Source organism: Brienomyrus brachyistius, chromosome 2 (assembly GCF_023856365.1).
Source record: "Brienomyrus brachyistius isolate T26 chromosome 2, BBRACH_0.4, whole genome shotgun sequence".
In the NCBI taxonomy this organism is placed as follows: domain Eukaryota; kingdom Metazoa; phylum Chordata; class Actinopteri; order Osteoglossiformes; family Mormyridae; genus Brienomyrus; species Brienomyrus brachyistius.
This window is the reverse complement of record NC_064534.1, coordinates 7,956,761-7,974,835: the sequence shown is the minus strand read 5'-3', so window position 1 is coordinate 7,974,835 and position 18,075 is coordinate 7,956,761. Positions and strand designations below refer to the sequence as shown.

The following is an 18,075-nucleotide window of genomic DNA, read 5'->3' as shown; positions in this document are numbered from 1 at the left end:
CACCTAATAGTTAAGCAAGCGCAGAAAAATTATGAAACGCAGATATTTTTTCACTGGAAGAAACTGAGTCCGCATAATAATGATGAATCTTAATTGTGACAGTACGGCAGACGCTGCTATTGTTCCATTCGAGGCGTAAACGTCCGTGAAGGGCAGCAGTCTGGCAGAGGCGTTTCTTGCCTTTTTTTTTTTTTTTTTTTTTGCTTTGCAGTGGAGATGGTCGCTTCGTGGCCATTAAAGCGCGTCTCTCCCACCCTTTCTGCTCCGTGACGTCGGCGTCTAACTTACGCAACCGTTTCTCTGCTGAAGGGAGCCGTATAGCGCGATCATGTCACGGCGCAGAGCTCAGTGCGGATGAACCACGCTGTTTCAGGCTCACCTTTTAATACCCCTTGTCTTCACTATGAAATCTGACTTCTAAAATCGTCTCATAAATATTCAGTCTTGTTACCGTAAGTCATTTTTTTTGCATTTCATTCTCACCCCGAAGTAATTCTATTGATGATCATGTTATGCACAGTATTTATTTATATGTATTGCTGGTGTTTATATTATAATTCCCTGTCAAATATGCTGTGTCTGTTAAAAAATCATTTCTGTCACAAATGCGATTGCTTTAATTCTTATAAAAGCATTTCATACATGGAGTATTTGGTTTCGCATAGCGATTATGTTGGTATGTTGAAATAAACGAACGATCACACGTAAAGAAGCACGTCATGTCCACGGCATGACCTCTCATGTAATGCTGCACACATGAAATATCACAGCATAACTACCAAGCTACACGGACACGCACAGTGTATTTCGTCGCTGCTTAGGTGGGGCGATGTGCATGTTTATAGTGAGAGATACATTTTAGCGGATCTCTGCGCATCTTACATGCAGACTGTATGGTAGGTCCGTTTTACTACCTCGCAAGGGCATACGAAGGTTCGTCGCAAGTGTACAATTGTGAGATCTGTTATTTTTATAATAACTGATATAGTATTTCCTGGGATTTAAAAAAAATATTGTCTTTGATGTAATATTGCAGCATCTTATCAGTTATATCAGCGCTAGCCCATAGGTGGTATGTTACAGACGCTGGTATCGTTCCCATCTTCGCTATACACGTTTTTAAATGGCATTCAGACTATTCAAGGCAAACATTATAACACATAAGATATACTATCTAATTTTATACTTGTATAAGATTTGAAACGTTGAATTGAATATGTGAATGTGATTATTTACTGTAACAAATGCTACATCACTGGCAGTCGTATACAAACCATATATATCACGTAGAAGATTCAGTAAACAGTCACATAGCTCCGTTTTCGAGTTTAACTGTATTTTATTTCTCCTATCTAAGGCTCCAGAGGAACAATGCCAGAGCAAAGCAACGACTACAGGGTGGTGGTGTTTGGCGCTGGGGGAGTCGGTAAGAGCTCCTTGGTCATCCGCTTTGTGAAGGGGACCTTTCTGGAAAGCTACATCCCCACCATTGAAGACACCTACAGGCAGGTGATCAGCTGCGACAAGAGCATCTGCACCCTGCAGATCACCGACACCACCGGCAGTCACCAGTTCCCCGCCATGCAGCGCCTCTCCATCTCCAAGGGTCACGCCTTCATCCTGGTCTACTCCATCACCAGCCGACAGTCGCTGGAGGAGCTCAAGCCCATTTTCGAGCAGATCTGCCAGATCAAGGGCGACGTGGAGAACATTCCTATCATGCTAGTGGGCAATAAGTGTGATGAATCCCAGAACCGGGAGGTGGAGATGAGTGATGGAGAGGCCATGTCCAAGAAGTGGAAGTGTGCTTTCATGGAGACGTCGGCCAAGACCAACCACAACGTCAAGGAGCTCTTCCAGGAGCTGCTGAACCTGGAGAAGCGGCGCTCCGTCAGTCTGCAGATCGACGGCAAGAAGAGCAAGCAGAGGCAGCAGGCGGAGAAGCTGAAGAGCAAGTGTGTGCTGATGTGAAGGGACCGTGGTCAGAGCTCTGGAGACGTCGCTCATCCACACCATGGAAGGTCGACGCAAAATGCCAACATCAGGACCGCAGAGGACGTCCTTCAATGGAAGGTGAAAGGCAGTCAAGCAAAACAAAAATCCAGATACCAAAACACTGAGAGGCTTCTGAATGACAACTCCATGCTCGTTTGCACTAGAAAGAAAATCCCATCCTCCGTGTTCCACACACCCTTCCCAGCACTTCCAGGGAGATGTTTGCAGTATGTGTGAATAGCGAATCAGAATGAAGAATGAACAGCATGCTCGTGATTCCTAGTCAGTCCCCGTGGGCTGTGCAGTCCTTCTGAAATAAGGGCGATATTCGTGCAGCTGCGGAAAAAACATTTCATTTGGACTGAAGTTTAATTTTAACACATGTGCATAGTCCAGTCCTTGGGAAGAATTTTAAAATGAGTTTAATGGGGATCCAGTAAACCTTTAATTTCATGGCACTTTAGACAAGTACGTTCCTCTATTACTCCTTATGCCTGACAATAGTGCCAGATTTTCAAAATACCACAGTATAATATAACTCTTTACCAATTCATATGAAATCCTTATATACACCTTGTTTAGCTCACATGGAACGTATATGTAACATTTTGGAGAAATGCCTGGTTTCCACAATCGTGCATGCTTTCGAATGGCTCAACATCTGACGCTGAGTCCTGCTAACCGTTGACAGCGACGACCGTTACATGTGCATGATAATGTAGCGCAGGCACAGGAACAAGGCTACATGTTAATTATCGAAGGTCAGTTAGAGGTCGGGGTAGGTATAACGGCAGTTTGAAGGTACGACCGAAGAAACGCATCAGCCCGTGTCATCTGGGTGAAAGTGTAGTAAATCACAGAAATCGTTTGGTACGAGTTGGCAGGAACACTGGTGGCCGATACGTGGATATATGGCAAAAGTACGTTCCTAGATTTTTGTTCAGAACGTCTATCAATTTAATGTGGTGTGTCCATATGAACAAGTATCAATGTAACAAGTAACCTGTAGAAGAACTACAATAATAAAGGTTATAGTTAGATCTAGTATGATTCTGAGTAGTACAAATCTTAAAATAGATGATTCCAGTGGAATATTGCTACTAAATCTAAAGTGAAGGATAATAGAAGTTATAAGTAGGCTTGTCATAAACCCCCTTCATAACTGGTTTCCGGTAAACTGTAACTTTAATGTGTAATCGGTGTTTCTTTGTATAACCATTTACTCCTTGGTCATTGAAGTATCAACTGTTTAGAGTGTGTTCGCGTTCATCACAGAAAAACACTCCAGTAGTTCAGTAGAGTTAACTGCTAAAGATACAATTTAGCCACTATAGACAAAGAGCATTAACACACTGATTTGTGTGCATAATATGAGTGTTTATAGAAAAAATATAGTATCACTGTATATGAAAATACAGGTACTGTTAAAATGCTTCCATGTTTTTAAATATCCGACAGTACGTGCTTTACGGAACTATGTTTAGTTTGTTTTCATGTATGCTGCTACATAATCAAGATATTGTTCTTTTTTTGGGATGAATCTGGTATTAATTACAGTGCGGTTTAACTGCATAGCCTTGTAACTGCATTTCACTTTCAAGTTTGCTAAAATATTATGTAATATTTATATACGATGATAGGGGGTGAGATTGTTTTTTAAATATTTTTTTAAGAGGAATGAAGTTTTTTTTTTTTTTTACTTTCGTGTTGCTTTCAATCTGCATTGGCTGCTATTTATTAGCCTGTATTATCGTGGGGCAAACAGCGCGGGAAACTAGAGAACTGTACAAAAAGTTTAGAATCATTTATGATGAATAGCTTTAGTCCATGCGTGCTGTAGATAGCTTTGATCCTAGGAATAACTTCACTTTGAGCGGACGGAGACGAGAATGAGGTGACGTAATGCGTTTTCTCTTCGCGTGAGGGGTCTTACTTAGCTTGTATTTTAACAGAATGCTCTTACTGCATGCCAGTATTATCAGACTTTGGATATGGAAAAATATGTCCTATTACCGTCTGTTCCTCTCTGGTAGTATGAAAAAGAGAGCACACTGTTAATGGCTATAATTATTATTTTTTAAGCACAGTGCTTATTGCATTCAACTTGGAGAAACAGCGACCTCTACCCATACTAACCCAATCTCCATTTTCTGTAGGCTGCTCGTTTTATGGGCGAAGTTGTGTTTTTCACAGTCGAGTGCAGGGAACGTCAAACATCTATTTCCTGCGTTTTTCTGACATAGACTGTTCACATATTGATAAGCACAACTATTGTTTTTAACAGCCTTTTCCGAAAATTATATTAAACATGTCAAAATGGTTTTTCTTTAAACGAGAACATATGGCAAGTCTCTATTTTTCTAAATTGTTTTGTAGGTTTGTACTGATAAAGGCTCACAGGATAATACAACTCAAGTATTTAGTAATGTAGACCTACTGAAATAATTTCATAGTACCTTCTTCTGATACAAAGGTTTTTCCGTTGTTGTTTTAACTAGGTGCAATATCAAGTGCTGAAGCTGTGAATTGTTTTTTCAAACATTTTTAACTTGACGTTTCATTAATTTATCCGACGCTTTTATCCAAAGCGACATAGAGCAGGGTGAGCTTGGTGCAATTGGGTGACATGGGGAGGGGAGTTTTTGGTAAAGTTTTGCAAACTTTGCGTGATCATCTGTGATCAAAAGACGCCTGGGGTGGGCGGTGGGGTCATCTTGGTAAATTTTGCAGTGCTGCCCGCTACTGGCTTTATTTTATGTATATTTGCTGGGATCTGATCCCACAAACCCCTTTGCATTGTTAGCGCAATGTGCTACAGACGCCATTAATAAATATGTTCTTCAGTAACACATTAAAGACAAGCAACAGCAAAAGATTCCAGTCAGTAATCCAGTCAATAATCCAGTCAGCAATCCAGTCATTAATCCTGTCAGATTAAATATTTCCCTTCTTTGTTTGCGAGAATGTATAGAAACCGTGTGATCATGTTCTTAGAGCTACATGGTCACTTTATGTGTGAAATTTCAATCGAGTACATTTAACCATGTAAAATTCTGTTGTGTAACACGTGAATGTTTTTAAAATAATTCACAACGCGTACACATTATATTGCGCATAGTTTTATGAGACTTCATTATTAAATCCTTTAGGTTCTTTTTGTTAAGAATAATTTTGACATATACTGTAAAGAAATTACTGATGTGCTTGACATAAAAAAATTGTGGAACGAAAAAGGCACAATTTCGCAGATTAAAACGTAGACGGTCGGCGTTACTTTACTCACTCGCTTTTAAGAAGGTCGTCTGTAACTCCAAGTAAGCTTGACCTACCAATTCCTGATTTTTAAATCCAGACATATTCATGTATGTTTCCTTGAGAAACAAGTAGAAAAGGTATTTTAACTCGTTAAAAAAGAACAAGCAGTCTAGTAAAAATACAATGATATAAGTTCTAATGTATACAAAAGCCTCATTATTTTCTGTTGTTGAGTACTTATTATTTGAGGTGTTTAAACAGTAGAAAACTAACGACTAATGACATGTTTTATAGTTCTATATAGAATCAGGATTGCCGAAAGGTTTATATTTTCTTGTGTATATCATGGCACAAAATAAAGACAATTATGCATTTAATTCAGAATTCGCCTTTTTATTTAGTCCAGGTACTGCTATTGCGGCTTACAATTCTTACATCTTAGCATCATTCAGCTAAGCAACCGTTTGATAAGCCAGCGCTGGAGAAATCAAAATGCACTTGGGTTTCAGAGGGCTGGATTAATAGGGGTGTAACGATACAGTCCACTCACGATTCCGTTCGACGAACGATTCCGGGCTCATGGTTCAATACACTCACAAACAAAATAAGACTTGGAAAATAAGACCTCACCATTCTCATAACTTTGTTTTTAGGCATGTCCATAACGAACAAAAAAAATGTTTTAAAACCATTTTTTTCTGTGTTCTGCAGACTCCAGTGCAAAATGCAAAAATAAAAATCTCATGACGAAACTGAGATTACGCCTATTTCGCGTCCTCTTGTGTTAACATGAATGAGTACTGCACTGCAGTCACCACTACGATGCGTATCGTCATGTTTTCCAATCCCGAAATATCGTGCCACGGTGCATTGTTGCACCCATATATATGCAAACACACCTCCTTCTACCAGCAATATTGTAGTGTGTTTGTGTCTTGCACCTCCATTTTAAACATACCACTGGACTACACTTGCTCTAAAACGGAGTCTTCCTTTGGAAAGCAGACACCTACTAACCCCCTGCATTTTCACTGCATTTGATAGTTTTGAGGCTTATTTTGCACCTTGTTTTGTCCCGAATTACATCTTAGTAGCATCCTTCTGTTTCTAAACACATAATTTATTTTCACAGACTGTAACTGACTCTTGTCTCTTGAACAAATGCAGTCAGTCCTACTACAACGCATATCAAATCTGTTCTAATGCGACTGATAAATTAGTACTAAGTCCAGTGTCAAATTTAACAATGCGGCTGATCAAACTTTGAGTGCACTGCCGACGCACCTCGTTCTGAATCTTCCCACCTAGTCAGAGAACCCAAATCCCATTTTCCGCTTTTGGAACCTTCTGCTCGTCACCCCTTCATCGCCACCTGACGTTCCGGAGGAGTTACTAATGAGCATCTGCTTTGCAAAACAGTCAAGAACCTGAAGCTATAATTTCAGGGGAGCTATTGGCCACATAGTTTTCATGGAGGTTATATGAATTTCTTTCCAGTCAAACTCATACTGTCCTACAGCTCATGCTTGACGCCTTCTGCGAGCGCCCTCCCGTGTGGGTCTTAGACATATGCAATGGTTGGGGACCATGAGTTTGAAGTGAGGACTTTATGGCAGAGATGCCATAATGCCTTTATGGCATGAGTGTCGAAGCTGGTGCATGGACTGAACGCTTTACAGCAGGATGACCTGGACACAGAGATGTTCTGCATCTCATGGGGCTGAGCTAAGGAGCTAGAAATCCAATTCCTGAGCTTCAGAGAGAGCAGCTCAGCTTTGATGCTGGTGTTCTCCTCTACCAGTGCCCTCAGCTTGCTCTCCAAAATCTCATGGAGACAAGGCTTATCCCTCGAGCGTTTCACCGCCTCATTATTCTTCCTTCTCATCTCCCAGTACATCATCTTTCTTCTCTTTCGTCTGGAATACACCCCCTTTTCCTACAACACATGGGAATATTCATCTGGATGGATGTGTTTGATATATTATGAGTCCTCGCTTGTCCATTAGATTCTGATGCCACTGCGAAATAGAGAAAATTCTCCGGATTACAGGAATTGTCAGAGCACAATTTTTTCTTAATTGAGTGCATATTCACCAGAAGGGTATCGTTCCTGCTCATTTTTTGATGCTTTAACTCCCTAAAAAGTGATTCAATCTGTTTGTGTCCAAACCCGAAAGTTTGATGCCCAGTGCTAAAGCACCTACAGCAGGAAACATGTTTTTAAAAGAATAAAAAGAGCCTTAAACATTCCATCATTTTTTCCTCAATACTTCTGCTAATGCACTGTATGAGTATTACCGAAAGTGTAGAATTTATGAAGAAAAATCCCTTCCAACTTAGAAAACAGGGCATTACTTCCACCTTGTGGTTAAACACTGAACTGCAGAAAATATTTTTACGCAATTTAATTCCCAATAAAATCAAACATGTATACGCCTACACCGAATAACACAATAAAGGTGTAAATATAGTATATATAGATATACTATATAATTTGAAACTCTCAAAAATAGAAGCGTAATGCACATCAAACTCGCCCTTCCAGGTGTTTTATTCTTGAACTTGACAAGAGTATCACCAAGCCAAATCACTACCACAAAGTCGTAAATCGCATAATTATTTACTAATTAATTTATAGCAGATATGCCTAAGGACAAAGCGGGATTCATTGTGCATTTACATTACTTTAATATTCTCAAAATTATGTAACTTGTGCTGACAAAGCCACAGTACTTTGTGCGGTTTAATCGGTACACAGGTCGCTTCCTTTCACGATGAATTGCTATTTACTCATTTCTGACATTCTTCAATTTCACACATATTATTAGCGCCAAATATTATTGTTATTATACTTACTATACTATTACATCCCATTCCCACTCGCAAAAATACATCGTGTAACCTTGAATAGGAGCGTGGGAACCGGGGGGAATTGTACTCCCCCCAATATTCATTTTGACTAATCAACCCTCCTCCCGTTGACCCTGAATATGGCAAGCACTAAAATAGCCCACCAATAGGGTGATACAACCTTTACAGCGTAGCGTCGGCAAAAACAAACACGAAAACTACACTTGATTAGGGCGCTGACAGCGTGTCACCTTTAGTCTGTGGGATGGCGAGCCGAGATACCGCCTACAAAAGCTTCAGATTCCCATAGCGATGAAACATCTGCATTTATGGCACTGAGATTCTTTTTTCTTTTCTTTTTTTTGTCTTTTGCTGGTTTCAGTTTATCCCAAGAGCCCCTATCCCATTAAGCGATACTGTCATTACAAATTTCTTGCTGAAAACAACTTCTCCCCATTATATACACAAACCTACCAAGACCGCAAAAGCTGCAGCGACACCACATCGGCGACAGGCCTATTATTATTATTATTATTATTATTATTATTATTATTATTATTATTATTATTATTTAACATGACTGCTATACTGCGATGGGCCGGACCCCCGTCCTGGGTTGTTCCCTGCCTCGTGCCCATTGCTTCCGGGATAGGCTCCGGACCCCCCGCGACCCACTAGGATAAGCGGTTAGGAAAATGGATGGATGGATGACTGCTGTATAGACCTATAGGCGAAAAAGTTATAGCTCGTAATTTGGTACTTCTTTACAGCACAGAGAAGACACCGTCAGCTTCATCACCTTACAGTGCATTGCACTGCTGCGTTCGCAGAATAATAATAATGCATGCAGGCAAAAGTTTTCACAGAACAGCTGACGAAACTCACCTTTCAGACCAAACGGACCCCATGTGTTTACGCTGCACTTCTACCTTTTTCTTTTTAAACAAATCAATTAAGCGACTGTGAACTGGGGAGCAGACCGATCAGAGTTCATTTAGTAAAACCCAACAGGCTGCATGCACGGAAGCCAGCCAGCATCTCCCCGGAGTCTCTTTCACGGATTTGTGTTAGTAGGTCACTTGACAGGTGTTAGGTGGTGTATTTTTCCACAGACAGCCAAGAAGCCCAGTCATAAGGAAGCCGTCTCCGAGATCTACCAATGAAGCGGCGAGGGGCCAGTAACGTTTGAATCTGCTAAAGAGAATTAGAGCCTGACGCAGAAGCGCGTGATTTACGTCATCAAAGCAACTGGAGTCTAATTGGAGAGGAAAGTATTTTAAGCAAGCAAACTACTCAAAACAAAAAAAGTCAGTCATGAAAATCATATTTCAATTTTTAAACAATATGTAAATTCAATAGGCATATTCTGTATAAAAAGAAATGGATGACCCTGGATGGATGGATGGATGGATGCATACAGAAATGACAGACACAGGACCAGGCTCAGCCAGAATAGTACACACACTGCAGATGGAAAACCTGATAGATAACTATTTGGGTATCTGAGCGTGGAAGAAATATTTTATTGCCTGTATATAATAAGCAAAGGTGAGAATGATAAATACATAAAAGGCTGTAAGAAATGTCAAAGTTTTGCATGAAGAAGGAATTTAGACGTGGTACGGTGCATGTCACGCGGTACAACAGGTCGCCTTTCGAATAAGAAAAAAATGGTTATCGAACCATATACAGCGGACCCTCGATGTACAACTGGCCTGACATACGAACAACTTGGGTTACGACCAAAATTTTAGTTTTGACTTACGACCAAAATCTAAATGTCAGCTGAGGTCAAAATGGGTATCCGTTTGTGCGGTTTGAAACAAAGAGCAGAGATGCCCGAGAAGCATCCGTAGGCGTCAGTCTGAGTCCAGATACGCCTCTTTGTGGACATAATTTCAGTCGGTTCCAGTAGGCTAGGCACATTTTAGAACTTTTTGGTGAATACACTAGGAAAATTAATTGAGTTTGTAAGTGAAGGGTCCACTGTATGCAACTTAATTGTGGATTAGGACACTGGATTTGAGACTTTGGTGCTGTACTTCGGAAGGCTGGTTTAACCTTGTGACAGTTTGCTGAAAAAACAGACGTCCAGTTGCGTAAATGAAGTCTGATTCTGGAATTGTGTTTGGTTGTCCTGCACAAACTCTCCTGCAGGTGGTGCAATCAAAACCTTGTCATCTTCTCACTCACACTGTCAGGATCGGTGCTTGTCTAGCGCTGTCCCATATGTCTTGTCCTCATTTGGCCAGCAGGTGTTGCTGTTCATCCTATTCCCTCCTTTATCTTGCAGCCCCTCAGTCCCTATTGTGTTTTCCTACTCCATCAGCTGCCATGTGGTTTGGCCATCGTCCAGGCGTAGCTGTTATTTTCATCTGTGTTTAACATTGATTTTATGTTCTCTTGGTTTATTACGCACATGTATTCCGGTTACAGTCCCTTACAGTCCTTGTTTTAGTTTCCCTTGGTGTTTGAACCTGCTGAATCCGTTAATTGACCTCACCTGCTAATTGTTGGCCCTACTTCCTTACAGCTCACACCTGCCACTAGTTATTTCTTGTTTCCAGTGTATTTAAATGCCTGCCTTTGTTCTATTCCCCAGTCAGTCATATATATGATATGTGTATGTATAGCATTAATTGCAAGCCTTGCATTGTTAATATTATATTAACACCCTTAATGGATGTTAAGGGTGTTTCTCTGTTGCCCATAGTGTATGGTTATCTCTGTCCTGTGATGAACTAGCATCCTGTCCCGGATGTATCCCTGCCTTTCGACCAACGCTGCATGTGATAGGCTTCAGGTAGACCCCCCTGTGTCTCTGACCAGGGTAAATGATTGGATGATGAATGACTCATGGCATGCAGTGTGATCCGTTTTCTTACTGGCTGAACACTTCAGTCACTGTTTACACGTACACTATTACGTTGCCCCCACTGCAGCTGTAAGCAGTGACCTACAGATGCTGCACGGACAGAGTTTACTGGATCTGTGGCCACAGCAGGGCCAGTCAATCCGATGGGCAATTTAGGCAGCCATCCAGGGCACTGACTTTTGAGGGGGCGCTGACTTGCCGCCGGGGGGCAGCAGTGATGCTCACCTAGTACCACATCAGCTAGGGCCGGTACTGCCTCACAGGAAGCTTTTTTAACCTTTGAAAACAGTTTAAGCACTCATTACCTACAAAGGCTGTCTGTCTGATACAAAACATTGTACATTGTCAGCTGAATTAATGGAGGACCATCCTCTCAAGAGAGGGATAGGAACTTTGTTCAATATTTCTAAAACACTTTTGTGAGTTTCCTTTTAAGAGGCAACTTAGTAAGATGCATTATGTTCATCTGAATCTATACTTTACAGAACTGGCAGGTTGAGTGGTGGCTCAGACGCTAGTGGTCTGTACTCTAATCAGAAGGTTGCTGGTTTGATTCCCATGAATGTCATAAGTGATCTTACTCCATTAGGCCCTTGAGCAAAGACCCCTAACCTGCAATTTCTTTGTTCTGGGTATGTTGTTAATATGCATCTAGCCCTGCAAGCAGGTCTTCCTATTTACAGAAAAAAATGTGGGGGCTTGGTGGCAGAATTGGTGTGGGGATCCGGGCAGGTTTGGCCTGAAGGGTGAGGCATAGTGCAGGCAAGAACAGAAAGTGGACGACTCACTGGTGGCCCACCAGACAAACAGGGTTTATAAGAGAAAACACTAGGACCGGGGGGTCAAAAGTAAAAGGGGAAAAACAAAGATTAACCAGAAGGCAGGCAGGCAGGCAGGCAGGAACTTAAACACGAAAACTGAACCGGGTAATGACAAGCAGGAGTGAGACATAGACAATTAACCAATCGGGGAGGGTGCAGGGCAACAAGCAATCAGGCAAATACACAAGGACAGGCACAAGGACAGGCACAAGGACAGGCACCAGGACAGACACAAGGACAGACACAAGGACAGGCACAAGGACAGGCACAAGGACAGGCACAAGGACAGGCACAAGGACAGGCAACAGGTGGAACTAATACTTACTCAGAAACTAAACAGGGAAACTAGGAACTGACATAGAAACAAGGAAAACAGAATCTAAAACTGGGGAAATAAGACAGACAAATAAAACACAACCAAGGCACAAAGCAAGAAACCAAAACAGAAAGCAAACCACAAAATTACAGGAACTAGAAAAACTGATGAAACCAATGAAACACTAGGGAACAAAATACAAAAACAGAGGAGGTGGGATTTAAATACACAACAGAGGGGTAAACAGGAAGCTACATGCTCAGCACATTGAGCCATGCGGCCATTTGGGGAACTGGGTGTTACGATCCCCAGTCTAGCGTTGAGGACCGACAGAAAGGTATGGGAAAAGGAGAGGGGAAGACGAGACAACCAAGGAATGGGAAAAGGGAACACGGGAAACAAAGGGATTTTTTTGTATTTTTTAAATATTTATTCACACACTTTTACAAACACGAGGTGCAACAAACTTCGGGAGTGACCCAGGCCAAGACAGCAAGCAAAACGGCTAACGAACACGTCCCAAACTGAGCTAATTCTAAAGGTAATGAAAACAAGAGAAAACGAAATGACAAAGACTAAATCTAACTCCCTAACCAAAACCACAGTAAACACCACGTACGCATAAACAAAAAGACAGTCACTCCTTACGCACCTAACAGACAGGTACAGAAAACACACAGGCCGAAACACGGTATCCGAAGGGGCGAGACAAAGACAGCAGTCAGGAGCCAAGCGAGAGGTCAAGCGGAAAACCCGAAACCAAACGATCAGAACCGTCATACGCAAGAAGTCAATCAGAAACAGCAAACCAACACAGCAAAAGACAAAGCATGAGCAAGAGCTCGAGCTGGATGTGATCAGTAGGGTTTATCCTCGACCGAAACACAGGGTCAGAGGTCAGAGGGCGAAAGGGGCGTGGCCGGAAACTGGGAGGCGGGCTGAAGCAGCAAGTAGTGAGTGGAGCTTGGGGCAGAAGACTGAGGTGTCCTGCAGACATATCCAAAACTCATATGTCACGTAAAATTGGGAAACACTAAAGACTCGGACATCGGAGTAAGACAGAAAAGACTGGGACCAACAGGTGCTGACCCTGACATACACTTGGGTTCTCATTATAACTGAAGCTACACAAATTAAATTGTTGTATGTGTCATGGTGGAGTCGCTCTCTGTCCTCCCTCCTCTGACATTATTGGTTTGATTCACTTTAAATGTTAGCAGTTTTTGTTATTCGTGACCTGATAACCTATCTGTACCATTTTAAGCTTGATGAATATGCCTCACTGACAGATGCTATTACATCACTGTACTGTCCCACGTAAATAATACACCTCTCTTATAATCAACACGCATGTTTCTACCTCAGCCGAACCACCCACACTGAACACTTTGTTTGTTTATTTATGTATTTGTTTAATTTTGGGGGATTCTTGTGCTGTCACACTCATGGATAACAAATATTCCCTAGGCGGGTATTGTCTTATAAAGGGGGACACTTTGCATCATACACTTCAGCTCGAAATAAAGGGATTGTCTAGAGTATTTACTTTTTTAATGGGGTAAATAACTGCTAATTTTACATGTTTAGTTATAGCAATTTTCATGACTTCATAGTCTCTGACAGGACCATTTGTGCCTTATATATATTTATTACTATAAAGTGCAGTAATCACCACAAAGAGAATGTCTGAGTGTGTGTCTTGCTTATACAGAACCGATTTATCTGTGTAAGCAGCTGAGTCGTTATTGTACTGCGATTCCAAAGGAAAGGAACCCATTTCATTTTGGGTAAGCAAGAAAAAAAAAACGTAGGGATGGATTTCGTAAAGCTTTGGGAAGCTTATCCGTGTGTCCCCTGGGCTCTCCGAAGCCCAGGAAAAAGCAGCTTTGTGTGAAAAATCAGACAAACACACTTTCAGTGATTCATTCAAATGCTCGGGTATGGATGAGTCAAACTCGCAACAGTCTACTTTGCATCCCTGGGGGTTTAGTCAACATGCAGTTAGCCGTGGTTATGTCTTAGCCTAGCAAACTATGTCAAATCTGTGTCATCTGTGAACAAGTACAGCATGACGTATTAGATTGATTGGCTGGGTGTGTTCGCATAATTTCACGTGTAGCCAACATCGTTTTTGGTGATAAGGTCAGTTTGCATCACCAGGACTGTTTACATCGTCACTGAGCCCTTTTACCTCACACAGTCACATTCTATCCATATCGTATTTCATTCATCCATCCATTTTCTAATCTTTTACCTTGGTCAGGCTTGGGGGGGGGGGGGGGGGTGGGTGGGGTTGGGGGCTGGAACCTATCCCAGGCAGCTGAAAGCTGGGGTTCGCTCTAGATGGGATGCCAGTCCATAACAGACTTAGAATTGAATTGTATTTAGGATATTAAATTTGGCATAATCTTGTTTTTCTTCTGAGCCAAGACCATTGCAGGTGGGTGTTTTAAACCACAGTAGGTCTAAAGTACTGCTGAGCGATTTATTTTCAGCCCTACAGACATGTAGAGTTAATCCACTTTTAATTGATACAGTCGGTCGAGGTGGCAGCTGAGGTTTTGAGCCCTTGTTCTCATCTCCCGTTTCCCTGCTCTGTTTCCACTTTAAAGGGCCATTTTCCTCATCCTGTTGGTATATACAGGATTAAAAATGCACGTAAATTAAGATTTCGATTCTTAGATTTAGACTAAACTTTATTGTCATTGTGCTGAGCACTGGTGCAAGGCCAGTGAAATGCAGCTATCATCTAACCAGGTGCAAATCAAATATATACAAATACAGTAAATTATGAATAAATTATAGATAAATTATAATACAATACTTTTATTTTTAAATAGCACCTTTCACAATGAAGTTGTCCCAATGCACTTCACAGCGAATAGTGTAGGTTGTTGCTCTCTGCAAAATACACATGAGGTGGTCTATAGCATAAAATACAGACAGGAAGATGCAACGGTACAAGTGCAAACTAGAGGTATAGGTTGTGCAAAATGAGCAGTTAATGCAAACAAATGAGCTGATATTGAAAACAATATAAATATAGACAATATAAATTTTAAAGGAAAGAGGTCTATATTTAGTGTCGTAAACATATCATTTAAAAGTACTAGCTTAAGCCTGGAATGTTAACAGGACCTTTTCACTTCTAGCCAAACATTCTGAGTAATCGCTCATCCAATCAGGGTTAGATTGAGCAGGCTGCCTGGCCATCCATCCTAAAGGACTCGTTCACTCACACACATCCACACACAAAGAGCACCTTCGAATCACCAATAACCCGAACAGCTCTCCGAGTGCTTAGAGAGGAGCCGCATGCGGACAGCTAGGATACTCGACACACGCACATCGACAGGGACAGGGCTGGACTCATACCCACACGCATCTCGTTGTTGTCATAGCTCGCACAAACGTGTGAAGCAAAGTTGAGAAATTCTGATGACCCTGGCTGACAGGCCATGGATGTAATGTGAATCTTCTTCAGCGAAGGACGTGTGTATTAATTGTTTGCTTGTTGTTGACTGGTGAGCTTTTTTGGGGCAGATGTGAGCTTGAGAGGGAAAATCAATACTGCATCAATGGTCCTGGGCTGTTGCTAGGATGCAGGGGCTCTGGTTGGGGGGGGGGGGGGGGTGGGTGGTTTTCGAGGGCTGCAGAGAGAGCAAAGGGGGTTATCTGCTAATACAAAGGCGAATATAAGCCTGCCATGATGGAGCCCTGATGGAATCGCTGTGCTAACATCTCCCATTTTAGATACTATTTTCAGCATAACTCTTCAACAGGCTTTTGGCACCAACAAGGCAGGTTTTTATCAAAATTTGCATCCCTCAAAGGGTGCACATGAGCCCAACGCATGGGTGGCACTGGGGAGAAAGGACAACCATGTGGAAAAACCGCAATGGAAAAAAACAACATGAGCTGATGTATATTAAGATACGCAGCAGCAGTTAATAACCAAGCAAAGAAAAATGTCTCAAGGCCTTGATCTAAATGTCAGTTGTCTGTTCTTGAGCTTATTGTTCATTGACCTGCAATCGGACCAGTATATCCCTGTGGGGGTGACCCAGTACATTGAAACAGTCACTCATCCTCTCTGGGTGGTGGCCATCTCTCCATTAAATCATACAATGCATTTCAGGATCCGTTTGTATCCTTTACTTAGCCCGGACTTTTTGTTTTACGACAAAAGTACATGACGCTTTGGCTACGCTGTAATTTTAAACTACACTTCCGAAGAACACCAGAGCATGTGATCAGATTCCTCCACGGAGAAAAAGAGTCATTCACGTTCCCGTCTCAGATCGGATGCATGGTTTTGGGTGTGGGATGAATCACAAACGGCGAGGTAACTGAATACTGTTACGCCACCAGCGGTTTGGAGAAAAAGGGGGATGCTGATGCCCCCTAGCCATCATGCAAATTAATCTTCATGATAAAGATAGATAGATAGATAGATAGATAGATAGATAGATAGATAGATAGATAGATAGATAGATAGATAGATAGATAGATAGATAGTGAATGTGAATCAGTTTTAGATAGATTTATTATTAGCTTTATTAGATAAATAAGAATATATAAATAAAAATTAAACAGGGTGTATATGAGATGTGTGATGTACATAGTTATGGTACATAGTGTGTTGTAGTCTGTTTTCATTGCTATCCAGCAGGGTTTTACAGACAGATGGAGGTTTGCCTTTTTTGCTCTTTGTACTATGTGGCGCCAAGAGAGCACTCCATGGTGTCCAGGGGCAAAGTTCTCCATGATGTTCTCCAGGCTTATCGCCATCCTCATCTCGCAAACCGTCACCAGTGGGTCCTTGTGACAGACCTACCTTTTCCCCCGAGACTTTGACCTGACCTCACCGAAGGAAGCGCACTGGCCGATGAGGAGCGGTGAAGGACCTCCAGCAGCTTGATGCACGACCAAGACCAGCGCGTCCCCAGAAAGCAGCGTCCGTTCTGGCCTTCTTTTATAGAGCGAATATAAATGCCCCTGACTTCGCTTTCTAAACATCTTGTAATTATCTTAGAATTCAATAATCTAGCCATTAGGCATCAGGTCGGATGTGCATCTGCTACCACATGGGCACACTTGGCAACACCCTCTCGAATACATGACATGCAATTATTAGAATTTCATTTTAGTGCTTAGCATAATTTCTTGACTAATTGAATGCAAATGAGAGGAGAAATGATATCCACCCTTCAGCCCCCTACCTTCCCTTTTTCCTGGTATTCTAAGAAATAATAAACGGATCACTCATGTTTGTGCCTCACGCTGTCAACAAATTTCAAATTTTCCACTGTTTACTTTTCTCATGCAGAATAAAATATGATAGTATCATAGTGGTCATTGAGTAGCACTGCACCCACACACTTCGAGGGCCAGGAGCGAGTGGTCAAATCCTGCCCCACGCACTGTGTGTGTATGTGTGTGTGTGGGGGGTTGCATGTTCTCCATGTGTTTGCACAGATTTCCTCTGATATTGTTACCCTATATTAGATAAGCAGTGAGGATGAACAGATAATGCTAGATGGCTTAAAAATAGTCACCACACACCATACTTGTTAAACAGCATATATTTAACAGCTGATTTTTTATTTTAAGGTCATATTTTAGAATTCACCCTCATTCATAAATAGGAGGTCGAGAATGATTTGTTAATTCTTATCTCCAAAAGAAGTGCTTAACATATATTCGTCTTGCAGCGCTTGAGAATAAACCGACTGAAACCTGATTAAAGAACCTCGACCCAAGAAAAGGCCCAGTTGTCTTACATCTGTATGTATGCCACAGAGTCTCAAAGGGCTTGAATTTCATGAGAAATTTAACCAAGGCACTTCATTAAAATGTATAATGTCATTGCCAAATGAATCATTCATCCTGATGTATTCCTCAGTAAACAGAAACACTTTCTTCCTCTGCAACTACAAGATTACAATACAGAGTCTTTATCC

The 18,075-nt window shown here is 41.6% G+C and overlaps 1 protein-coding gene across 2 annotated transcripts; it reads left to right on the top strand.

The window, feature by feature from the left end:
- Positions 1 to 287: 287 nt before the first annotated feature.
- On the top strand, positions 288 to 5,627 carry LOC125726608 (GTP-binding protein Di-Ras2-like). Of its 2 annotated transcripts, none has more exons than XM_049002953.1 (2): positions 288 to 452; positions 1,358 to 5,627. In XM_049002953.1, the coding sequence occupies exon 2, from the start codon at positions 1,372 to 1,374 to the stop codon at positions 1,969 to 1,971; it is 600 nt and encodes a 199-aa protein (XP_048858910.1). In that variant the 5' UTR covers positions 288 to 452; positions 1,358 to 1,371; the 3' UTR covers positions 1,972 to 5,627. The 2 variants fall into 2 exon arrangements, with proteins under 2 accessions (XP_048858910.1, XP_048858911.1); XM_049002954.1 differs by lacking the exon at positions 288 to 452 and adding an exon at positions 758 to 896.
- Positions 5,628 to 18,075: the final 12,448 nt, after the last annotated feature.

What these genes read in the sequence shown, in the direction of transcription:
- LOC125726608 (XM_049002953.1), top strand. Translation starts at nt 1,372, where the DNA reads ATGCCAGAGCAAAGCAACGACTACAGGGTGGTGGTGTTTGGCGCTGGG.